This window comes from Strigops habroptila, chromosome Z (genome assembly GCF_004027225.2).
Source record: "Strigops habroptila isolate Jane chromosome Z, bStrHab1.2.pri, whole genome shotgun sequence".
In the NCBI taxonomy this organism is placed as follows: domain Eukaryota; kingdom Metazoa; phylum Chordata; class Aves; order Psittaciformes; family Psittacidae; genus Strigops; species Strigops habroptila.
Genome location: NC_044302.2, coordinates 51,380,700 through 51,392,755, shown reverse-complemented (window position 1 = coordinate 51,392,755; position 12,056 = coordinate 51,380,700). Strand labels below are relative to the sequence as shown.

General features: G+C 48.2%; 1 protein-coding gene across 2 annotated transcripts in view; it reads left to right on the top strand.

The window, feature by feature from the left end:
* Positions 1–12,056, top strand: part of PSD3 (pleckstrin and Sec7 domain containing 3) — a 112,031-nt gene that overhangs the window by 27,710 nt on the left and 72,265 nt on the right. For both annotated transcript variants that reach the window (XM_030470601.1, XM_030470602.1), the window contains exon 4: positions 1,194–1,586. In XM_030470601.1, the coding sequence (XP_030326461.1) occupies positions 1,194–1,586 (393 nt within the window). The remainder of the gene's footprint in view (positions 1–1,193; positions 1,587–12,056) is intronic.

Here is a 12,056-nt window from a genome sequence, read left to right as displayed (position 1 = left end):
TGTTTGGAAATGTAAAGATGTCTCTTGCTGTTTGTAGAGTAATGGCTGCACGATGAAGCATCTGTAGCAGGTTGTATTTGGACATGGCACGTAATTAAGCATAGGCAGCATGCAGGCCTGGCTGTGTGCGCCTGGCCAGATTTTCTGGTTTTGGGCAGAGTTTGTGCAAGAACAGTGTGAGCACCTCTGAGGCGTTGGGTAATAAAGACGTTTTGCCCACGGCCTTGTATGTTATAAGAGGGTAAATGCTGTGATGTGCTTTCTGTATTACCTATCTAACTGTCTTTATGTGATTTTATCTCTATATATATATTGCAAAACTTGTGCACTGCTTTTTACAAGATCATCCTGATGTGCTCACTTTTTTTTCCCGATGCACATCTGTAACAAAGCAAACAGTCCCACCAGTGCACTCTGAGCAAACCGTGCATGCTCTGACCTGATGCAGTGTTTGCTGTTGAAACAACAGGATCTCAGCAAGGGACAGGATCTCAGAGGCTCCTGCCCCTATACTCAGGATCTCTGGAGTTTTGCTTGTGTGGGGGATCACTTGGGCAGGCAGCCCTGACGCCTGGCACGTGGCATGAGGAGTCCCACAGTATTTGGTGCAGCAGAGAGGAGCATTTGACATAGGGGGATGCTACATCTTCCCCTGTGCTTCTGCAAGCACGCTGAGTCTTCCCCCTTCAAATCTGGTTCTCTTGGCTCCAGGTTTTTAATTGCATTTGCTTCCCTTTGCATTTTGGAGGGATTTCCTCCAGCCTGTCAAGGAAGACCACAGCCCTAGGACTGCAGAGCCAGCAAACTGTCCTCTGGGGACAGAGGCCCCATGTGGTTGCACATCTCCTGCGTGTGCAGCCTCTAGCGTGGCAGTGGTGCTAGGAGAGGCATTTCTGAGTGCTCTTCTCCTTTGCACATAAGCAGCTGATGTTACCTGTTAGGCAATATTAGGCCTTTCCCCTGTCCTCCTTTTTTCCCAGAAGATTGTTTCGGTTTATGTCCCCAGAGAGGGAGACGGTGCCAGGCATGAACAGAGGTGGTGCAAGGAGAAACTAGCATTTTACCCTCAGTGTGCTCTCTGGCACAAAGCCATGTTGACCTTTCTGTTCGCAAAGGTGGAAGGTAAGGAGGTTCACCCAGAGGTCTAAACCTTTCCCCCAAGCTGAAAGGAGCTGTTTCTGATTAATTTCCAGGATGGTGGAGGAGGGGGAAGCAGCCACAGGAGGATATGAAGATGTCCTTGGGCAGAGGCACTCCGATGTCTCCACTGATCTGTACAGCTCACAGTTTGAAAACATCCTAGACAATGCGTCTTTATACTACAGCGCAGAGTCGCTGGAGACGTTGTATTCGGAGCCTGATAGCTACTTCAGCTTTGAGATGCCACTCACTCCCATGATCCAGCAGCGCATGAAGGAGGGTGGCCAATTTCTAGATCGGACTTCAGCCTTGGGACAGCCAGATGTCCTGCAGCTTCCCCCTGACAGGGAGGTGACGGGCTGCAGTGGAGGCATCGCCAATGGCTTAAGGGATGGAAGTGAAACACTCTTCAGAGGAGACGTCACAGAGATCCCTCATTTGGAAAGGTAAAAGTAGTGGGTGAGCTTTCTGTGTGGCTGCTGATTTTTACCCAATGTCTGTTTACTTCAGTGGATGGTTGCAGAGTGTAGTTTTGCCTCTTTCAACACTGCGCTTTTTCTACACAGAATAATTTCCAGTATAATAAAGTGAGCTGCAGGGCAGAAGTGACCTGTCCAAACCTGCTGTTCATCAGAAAAGTGCAGATTTACTTTATGAATGTTTTGTAGGTGATATTTGTGTCGATAAAAGGCTGGCCGGTATCAGCACATCCCTTGGACCTGTTCCAGAGGAGTTGGTTAGCTGTTACAGATGAACCTTGTTCAGCTCCAGTTATACCTGAATTTACTAGCAGTAATTTTAGGAACAATAATACCCTGTGCACGTGGATGAGTTGTCCAAATGCAGTTTATGATTTGGATGTTACAGGTGTCTCTGTGCATAGCTTTTCCTCTCCTGAGGTCAGTGGGTGTTCTGGTTACTCCAGCTGGGACAAGATTTTGCTCCCACCACATTCATGGGTTAGAGGCTGTAACCTGCTTCTTTCATTTGTGCACTGGTTACTCATTGAGAGAGGAGGAAGGGTTGCAAAAATGTTCATATTTTCCACTGGGTAAAGAAAGAGATAAGAAAACTATTAAGAGAAGAGTCATGTGAGGAGCAAAAACTAGGCTAAGTGGCCAGAAAATACTGTGTAGCTGTAAAAGCTGAGACTGTGAGCAAACTTTCCTCATTGTGTGTTGTCGAAGAGGGTAGGGAGAGTGAAAGGCAGCAACAGGCAAACTGGGGGCTCAAGCCAAAAGCAGTAGTCTACAGAGGGGTGAGGGACCTTGTGAGTGACAAAGATGCCTTGGGTCTCCATCCTCCAGGGACAGGAGGTTATCTGAGAGTCCTTAGATGGGACTAGTCAGTATGAGCTTTCCTGGGAGTCAGTGGTAGGAGATCTTTTACCTGTTTTATCTTTTTGTGCTAGTGTGAAAGAAGTCCTTTGAGCAGGAGCAGTTTTGATAATTTTATGGATTAAGGTACAGTTTGACCTTAAAAGAACGGGCAGAAGGACTTAGCAGTTTAGAATGGGTTTTTTTTCCATTAGTCCTGCTGAATTTTTTTAAATCCTGTACAACCCTGAGCTATTTGATGCCAATAGGCAGTAAGTGACTGCTAGTCTGCAACAACCAGTACGGAGCCAGAAACTGAGGTCAGTCCTGACACTTGAAGCTCCTTATACTGAAATCAGAGATTGCTGTGTGGAGGACAAGCAGCATATGCAGATCCTGGTTCTGTTACTACATAGTTGCAGCATCTATCTAAAAAGTACTGTCAAGTAAGGCCCACACCAGCTCAATAAGACACAAGTTACCATGAAGACAAGGTGTGATTAGATGATGGTTAAGAGACACATTAGGTGCCTGCCTAGTGTGGATTTCATTGGGAATTAAGTTAATTTTAGTTTAAATTTGCAGGCATACAGATAAACCAACAGAGGATTTAAAAATTATTCTTTTTCTTCCCTTAATAAAAAAAAAGGAAGAAAGAAGCATTCCCCACAGTGGGTTTGTTAGGAGGCTTTGCTGTTTTAGTCTGGGCTAAACTTTAACAGAGCAGGGGTCTGTTAGGCACAAGCCCCAAAACCTTGCTCTGTTAAGAAGTGTTCAAGGCAGGTTGGATGGGGCTTTGAGCAAACTTTGAAGGTGTCCCTGCCTGTGGGAGGGGGGTTGGAACTATATGATCTTTAAGGTCCCTTCCAACCCAAACCATTCTGTCATTCTAGCATTCTATGATTCTGTGATAAAGTGTAGCTGCAGCAGTACAGCCAACCACGGATGTGCCCAGAAGGGTAATTCTCTGGACCTTATTCCTTATTAACCACTCCTCCACCACGATACTCGAATATCATGTTGTATTGCACCAGGATACAGGTGACTGGCAGAGCATGTGTGTTGTATTGTTGGAGGCAGTGATAATCACAGTGTTACAGTGTGTGGGTGAGGAGCAGTGTGCGTGCTGGGGGCTGCATGGGATTTATTCACAGAGGTGTCAAGACGGTGTGTCACTGCAATGCTCAGGTGAACCAGAAATAGCTGCCTGAGCTGTGAGTGCTATTTCTAAGAGTTTGCATGCGTGGTTGTGTTGCCTGAAGCAATTCCAGACTTGTTCGAACCAAAAGTACACATGTATGATAACGCGTGCAGTAGCCTGTGCAGCACCTTTGTACCTTCTGCTGCAAGTCCTTGTTTCCTACGGCGCCATGAACCTGCAGTTGTGTTGGGGGTGTAGTTTCCCAATGCGTAGCACCTGCCTGGTGCTTCAGAGCATCAAGGGCCACCCACTGAAGTGGCCCAGCTTTCCTGGAGACCAAGGTGAGGAAGGCAGGCCCTGTGCCATGCCAGATCCAGACAGCGCTACCAGGACCTGTGTCCTGCCGCTGGTGACAGGGGTCCGCAGGCAGCAGAGGCGGCAGCACCAGCAGCAGGGGCACCATCACCGCTACCACCACCAGCAGCAGGGGCAGCAGGGGCACCGACAGCAGGGGCACCATCATCACCACCACCACCACCACCACCACCACCAGCAGGACGCGCAGCAGGGGCACCATCACCGCTGCCACCACCACCAGCAACACCAGCAGTATCACCAGCAGCAGGGGCACCATCACCATTTCCACTACGACCACCACCAGCAGGGCGAGCACAGCAGGGGTACCAGCAGCGGCGACACCATCACCACTACCGCCACCGCCAGGAGGAGCAGCAGCCGAGACAGCAGCAGCCCCATCAGCAGCAGAGGCACCAGCAGCAGCAGCAGCAGCAGCAGCAGCAGCAGCAGCAGCAGCCGGTTGCCTGCGCTATCGCTCGGCGCCGCCGGAGGTCTCTGTACCCTGCGCGGAGCCGCCGTCTCTCTCGCAGCCAGGGGCTCCAGCAGCACCCCGTGCCCGCCCGTCAATGTGAAGCCACTGGAAGGCGGGCGCAGGCAGGATTGCAGCTGCAGGACCCCATCCTGTAGGAATGGAGGCAGATGTGGGGTCTCATCGTGTGAAAGTGGCAAGTGCAAAGCGCAGCAGGGGAATTTGGGGTGCCGGGGGCTTGGGAGCAAAGCACTGCAACATTGCAGTGCTGCACCAGAAATGTACCCCCCTTTTTACCGAAACGGCGCCGCCAACCCAAGGGAACAAAAACCGAAAGCAAAACCTCGGCAGCTCCCTGCGCTGTGGTATTTCGGAGACATAAAAAAACGCGTGGGAAAGTGCGTGGGGAGAGAGTGTGCTTCCAACTGCCGCGCTAATTTATGGGGGAACAGAGTGTGAAATACTGGCAGTTCTTCACGGTCCGGTACAGAAGGGGAGGGTGGATGTGAGAGCAAAGAGTTAACGGATTACAGCTGGAAACCGGCAGCCGTGTGCCAAGGAGGGAAGGAGGAGCAGGTGCTCCCCTTGTCCGTGCCGTCCCGCTAGCGGGTAGCTGGGCACGGCAGCACCTTTGGCATCCTTCTCTCTGGAGGGATCCCGAGCGTAACTGACACGCGGACCCTAGGTGGCGTGAGGTCCTAATGCGAATCGGCAAGGAAATCTAGTCCTGTAGTGAAAAGGCGGGAGGGTAACATCCTTCTTGGCTCTTAGGAAATCGCTGGCTCTGGGAGGGGTCAGCTCTGGTATGTGAAGGCCAGTCACATGCCTTCAGAACTGAAAAAAAAGGGGGAGGAAGAAAAAAAATAATAAAATGATTAGAGGCTGGCGGGCTGCAAGTTCGTATGGGCTCCCGGATGTCTGGAGGCTTCGTCCCTGCTGTCCTTCCCATCAGCTGCTGGCCATGGCTAAACGCAGTAAGTCCTCTCAAGAGCTGTGCGACGTGCCTGCTCTGACAGCCACCCGCTGTCGCGCTTCCCTGGGGCACAGGACCTCAGCGGGCCCCGTGCTTTCCTGCAGGACAGGTTGGCTTGCTTTTGCAAGCAGTCCTTTCTTAGCACAGCTTTGGTGCCCTTTGTGTCTGGTCAGGGGAGGAGGGATGCTTGGGGGAGAAGGGTGTGCAGCTTGCCTTCCTTTGGAAATGGTTCCAGCTCTTGGTGTCTTTTTGGGGGCTTAATCCTACTCCTAGATGTATAATGATTATCCTTCTGGGGAAAAAACAGATTTCTGCAGCTGAAGTAGCCTTAAGTTTCCCCACATGGAGATGCGAGAACTGGGGTAGTGTGATGTTTCAGAGCTGAGGAACAGCCTTTCTGTGTATCACAGCACTGTGGGGTCCCCATGAAACATACTGAGCCACAGGTTGCCAGTGTAACAAAGCTTTGCAGTGGCAATAAAGATGTTGCATTTGGGCTGCGTTTCATCCCCATGTCCCCGCATTATCCCTGCAGTCCCCACCATTGTATCCGTGCCTCAGGTACTGCACTCCTCCCTTCTCGTGCCATGGGTTGTGTTGAGATGGAGCAAGGCTAGCCTTGGTCTATGGGTTTCCAGTCTTCCTTGCAGAGGCTATAACGAAGACTGTTTGCATGGTGCTACCCAGACATCAAGCCTGAATTTGTATCGCTTGAACTGGGTATAATCATTTACACCAAATCAGAGTGGGAGGAAGGGGATGTATTTCCAAAGTAGTAAGATATACCTAGGGAAAAGCAAGTTATCTTTGCTATGTATACAGTGAGCGTTAGAGCATCACTTTATCTAAAAGGGAAATATGAAGTTCTCTCAGTGATGATCTTCATCTTTCTTTTCTGCTTTCACATTTTAAAGACAGATTTTTTTTTTAGTCTCTCCATTTTTTTCTGCATTCTTTATAGCAGACTTCTCGTTCTCTCTTCCCTTGTGTGCTACACTCGGAACAAGAAATTAAAAAAACCCCTAAAAAACTTCTGGCATTTGTTCTCCTAAGTTCTCTTGGAAGGTGTGCTCTGTGTTGGCAGGACATCACTCAAGATTTTTCTAAATCCAAAGAGAAAAGAAAAAAAACTGTATTGCAGCTCCTAATCCTCAAAAATGCTAAATATTTGCCACCTGCCATCATCATCAAAGAATTGCTGGTGCTAAGCAAATTCTGGAAGTCCTGTTACTTTATTTTTCGTAGAGATGCAAACGCAAATTTAGCCACATATGTTGTATTCTGTAATTCAAGGGGTAGGGGAGGGGTAGAAAAACTGCCTAAAGGAACCTGGTGTTCTCAAAGTAAATGCACAAGAACTCAGACTGCAGTTCCCGATGGCTGATAGGTTACTCCTGATAGTTTGGGCCTCTAGTAGTTCCCATAGTTGTTTTCTTTCTTCCAGGTATGGGTCTTTTCTAGCAGTTTCTTAGTTGGCACTCTGCTTATTTCTCTTTGAGGCAATAATCTTAGTTGAAAGATAAACCCAGTCTTGATCCCTTTCTCCAGGTTAATTCTCTAAGTTTCTTCTCGGTGTATCAGTAGCCTCCATGCCAGTTACACTTCTGGTTTTCAGTTGGCCTTCTGGTATTTTTGTCCAAGGTAGCTTCTGTTTGATTTTCAATGTAGATATAAGGGTCAGTGCTTATATATCTAACATGTAACCTTTATTCATTCATTTTATTAGTCTGTACATCAGCAGTCTGGTAGACTTTTCCCGTTTGAAGACTCACCTTGTGACCCGGTTGAATCTGCTGAGATACCCATGTCCCTAGGTGGATGTTTTTTGGCCTTTGGACGTGCCTCAACTTGTGACAAACACTGGGACTTAGGAGAGCTAGTGCTGTCAGAAGTTGGTACATCGTATTTGCTGCCATCTGTATGCTCAGGTTAAGGAAAGTTATTCAGAAGAATGCCACTTCTAGAAGAGCGAATGCATGAAATGCGTCTGCAGCTGGTGAACAGCAAACAGATGCTGAAGCTCTTTTTCCTGCACGTGGACTACTGTACCTGTCAGTTGTTGAGCCACAAGTAAGCACGATATGCTGGCATGGGTATGTTAAATCCAGGTCAAGGTGAAGTGCGCAATCTGCAGGGGTATATTTCTGAAACTGATGGCATTTTGGCAGCTGAGGATTTGCCCCTTTATTGGACAGCTTTAGTAACTTAAAAAGTGTTAAACCACACTGGTCACCTTGGTGTTCCCTGCAGAAAAGTGGCATCACTGTATCAAGTCTCTGGAAATGCGAGCATGTGAGTTTGCCAGTTTTGCTCTGGCTAGTGAGGTGCTTCCAACACCAGTTTAGTGAGAGTTTGTAAAACTGCTTCTAGTTCCTAAATAAACTGTTGTTTTAGGGAAAAAAAGGGCTGCTTACTTTTCTCCTCTTCAGTTCCCGGCCTCCTCTGAAAATAAAACAAAACAAAAATCCAGGAGCTGTCAGAGACAGAAAACGGGGGAAAAAAAGAAAAGTGGAGCAGCTGATCAGTTCGCTGCACAAAGCGCCTCAGTATAAAGCTGTCAGCAGCTCAGCTTCTAAGCTGGCATCTGTTGGCACATCTCCATTAAAGTCAAAGCCATTTAGGTCAGGAAGAATTCATTCACCGAAACAAGGCGTCCCTGCCAGCTCCGGGTCCGTCCCAAAGTGCAGCCTGCTGTCTCATCCATTAGCCATGACTGGCTGCCAGTCAAGCCCCCCTCTGTGTTCTTGCTGGTTAACTCTGGTCTTCCTCTGTCTGTCTGTTGGGGTAGAGAGAGGCAGAGCCCGGTGGTTGGCAGGGTGGCATAAGCATATATAGCTTTGGATGTGGCATGGAAGCACCGGTGGAGGAGAACAGGGCACGCAGCATGCAAACTCATTGCTACCACAGCTGGGTGAGCTGTGGGTTGGTTGGCTGTTGGTTTTCCTTTATTGCAGAAGTCTGTCTTTTATTAACTATAGTAACAGTTATTAACTATTCTTTTTGCGGGCAGGTGGTTCGTTCTGCTGCATGGTTGCAATGTAAAGCTCCTGTGTGATACTACTGCTAGCGCCGAAATGCTCCATCTGCACATATCGAGGGAAGCCTTAATCAAAAGGCATAAAACCCTATGTTCTTGTGCATCTGGTTTGCTTCTTGCCAGCAAGGTCCAGCTGGACCAGCTACCCTGTCAATGTGCACTTCCTGGGCCAGTCTCCAAGCAGTTAAACTGAGTCCAAGTGAGGGGGGAAGTATTCTGACTTCCTAGTTTTGCTCCTGTCCTGGAGGAGCCTCATGGGGAAGTGTCATGTTGCTGCTGAGTGTTGGGACGGCTCTTAGCACCCACAGTATGCAGAGGGCAGGTGGGCTCAGGGGATCAAGCCCGAGGGCTCCTGGACCACTTAGAGGCTGAGTGTTTTCTGAGCAAGGCCACAGGTCTTGTTTTTGCTCATGTCTGGGGGCAGTTGGGCCATATCCTGAATGTGGAACTATCCTGATATAGCTACAATACCAGTCTACATGTCAATACATTGGTCAGAAATGTCCACAGCGGGGGGAGCCCTTGGACACCCTCTGTGGCAAGGGCCAGGTTTTCACTTCCTAAGCATGGCGGCATTAATGTGGTGCGAGTCCCTTTGCAATCGCTAACCCCTGCTACAGCTATTATATAAGGAGCCTGAGGTTGAAATGGAATCAAACCTGAAGTATTTTTAGAAAACATTTGTACTTTAGGTGGCAGTGAGCCAGGTGTCTGTGTAATAAAGGACATGGTGTCTCTCAGAAGGGCTGCAATCCTGCCCCTGCGTGTGGTGGGACTTCTTGTCCTAATGCTCTGATCCTGTAGCGACGGTTGTAACGACATTTGCTGTAATGCAAGCCTGTCAGAAATGGCGTTTTCTGAATGCTTTAGCTGTTGGTTCTCTACTTAGAATCGGCAGGAATTCTTTTAATCAAAGAAAAAGGTGGATGATTACAGGGAGCAAGAGGTTATTTTTAAGCAGTGGCATGCATTTCAGCCCCTGAAATTGCCTTTGCATATACATTTTATTGATAACTAATAGGAGATTACGGGGATGGTTTATTTTTCACTTTGCTCCTCGCTGTGTGATGTGACAAGGCTGAGGTACTCCTTAATGGATCTTCGGTGGGTACTCTGAGGTATAGAAACTGTCCTCCCTTCATGTGCCCTGGCTGATGCTGTGCTCGTGAGACACCCACTGAACCGAGTTGCAGCAAAGTGCAGCTGTGTCAGTCCTCAAAGAGGGATCTACTTCAAAGTGTGTCTTTGAAGAGAATCCATACATAGGACTTCAAAGCTTATTAAACTATTCGAAGTAAAATAGCACAGTGAGTCATCTGCTAGGAAAGGGCATTATTTTTATTTTTATTATTTTCTCCCCTTCCTACAGTTGTATCTTGGAAGAGCCCTGAAGCTGGAGGTAACTGGCAAGGTAAACCATTGCTTGATGTGATTTTGTGCTCACTGTCTCCTGGCCCCAAAGAAGCCGGTTCAGAGCTGCAGCAAAGCTGCAGCAGAGCTGTTCCCAGCCCGTCTGTGTGGTCGGTCATTTGTGGCAGGAACTGACTCATCACGTCCCACTGCTCCTGGGATTTCTCTGCTTTCGCTGGTGGGGCTATTCCTTTCAGAGCCAGGCTGCTCAAGCGTGGCTTTCCAGCTCCCTTGAAACAAAACGCAGCCTGTACCACTGATTATTACTGAAATGTGGCTGAGCATCCATGCCTCTCTGAAGGGTTACAGTGTAGGGATTTGTTCCCTCAGGGCAGGACCTTTTGCAGAGGGAAGTCTGCACCCCACCGTGAGGTCCAGGCTGGTGTGAGGGGCATCTGAGTGCTTCTGCCTTTCTGATGCCCCTGTGATGCTGCGAGGTGGGAGCCACTCCTGAGGGGCTGTTGAATTAGAAATAGAGTGAGCTTTTCATGGCCAGAGTTGATGGTTATGGTTAAGGGAATGGTGTTCTCTGTTTCGGAACCAGGAGAAGAAGAAAGCTCAGGGTGAAGGCATGTAAAACAACAGGGTCAGCACGGAGCTGCAGAGGGTGATTGTCAGTCCCAGTGTGGCTCCCTGGCAGATGCCGAACCCTGCTGAAAACAACATTTGTCCTGGCCCTAGTTTCAGTGCGCCAGAATGCCTCTCCACCCTTCCTTATTTTTAATCATTGCAGCGTGTTGCTCTGATGGACTTTGCTGGCAAATGCCTGACATAGCCTGCCTTGAACTAAAGCTGATGTTAAAGGCATGCAGATTTATTTGAGGGAAAAAGTTGATTTCCTCCTGTTTCCTCCTCCTCTCTTTCCAAAAACAGCTGTGAAGGTCCCACCCCTGTCTGATCCAAGTTTCCTCTGAAATCTGTGCATCCAGTGCACTCCCTCCAGACACGCATGCCGGATGGGTTAGCGTTCCTTGGGGAAGGGTCCCATGTGCATCCAGGGGAGACTGTGTGTCATAGAGCGCATGCTACACTGTGATCCATCAAGAGCTGCAGGCAGTGGCAAGCTGTGTTCACTGACGTGGCTGGGCTGAGGACAGTGCTTAGGCTGAGTTGTCACAGACTGCCACTCAGTGTCTACTCCAAACATCAGCTCCTCTTAGTGGCTAAGGCAGTTGTTCCATGGTGGATCTGAGCTTCTCTCCTATAAAGCAAAATTCTGACATGCTCTTCTTCCCTGGGACAAAACAGAGATTCCTTCCCCTCCCTCCCATTAATTTGCTAAAAAATGAAGAACATCTCAAGGTTTAAGGCACCTAAAACTGCAGGTACACATGCTGAGGTTTCTAATTGCAGACTAGTGGAAAGTGGACCACTATGATACGAAGTGCCTGTATCCTGAACATTACTAGCCTTGCTCTGTTTTTGTCTGGAAGTTGCAGCCACTCCACAACCTTCCATTGATGTGGAGGTTTTAGATTTTGGTGAAACTCAGGATTGGGGTTTGTGGGGAATAAGTGAATCTAGGATATTCTTAAAACAGATAAAACGTGCTAAGTGCTGAGCATGACACGGTTGCGATACCTTGGCAGTGGCAGCTAAATCACTATTGACCTGGTCGATAATGGAGTAAGTGAAGAAAACAGCATAAAATGTTTCAGATTGCCGAGCTGTTATGGTGTGTTAAAGGCAAAACAGCTTTTACAAATGTTACAGTCTGCCCATGTTTCTTCAAAACAGCTTTACAGATGTTACAGTCTGCCCGTGTTTCATCCATTAGCGTGGAGGGGCGGCTGCTGCTGTTAGAATGTATTGAATTTATCATAGCAGCTATTTACTGAATTGCTGTAATTTCTGCTGGATATGGTGGTCACAGCCTTTGTGCATTCACTGTGAACCTGGGAATGCTTTGGCAGAAGGAGGGAACATGTGTCAGGAATGCATTCCTGGGACAAAAATAAGGTTTAAGGAGCTGGTTTTTGGCCACAGCTCATGCACTCTGTGAGACCAGAGGGTTCTGAGGTGGTTTTTTTAGCTTCTGTTTATTGTGTTTTCCGATAGAAGAGATTAATGTAAAAGTCTCTGGATGAAAATTGGCAGCCGCTGTTGTACAGGCAATTACCAGTAGAGTCCCTTTTGGCCTTGAACCCAGGATTAGGGGGAATATAGTCAATTACATTTTCAGCCTACTTCTGTCAGTGAAGGTTTCTCATTTT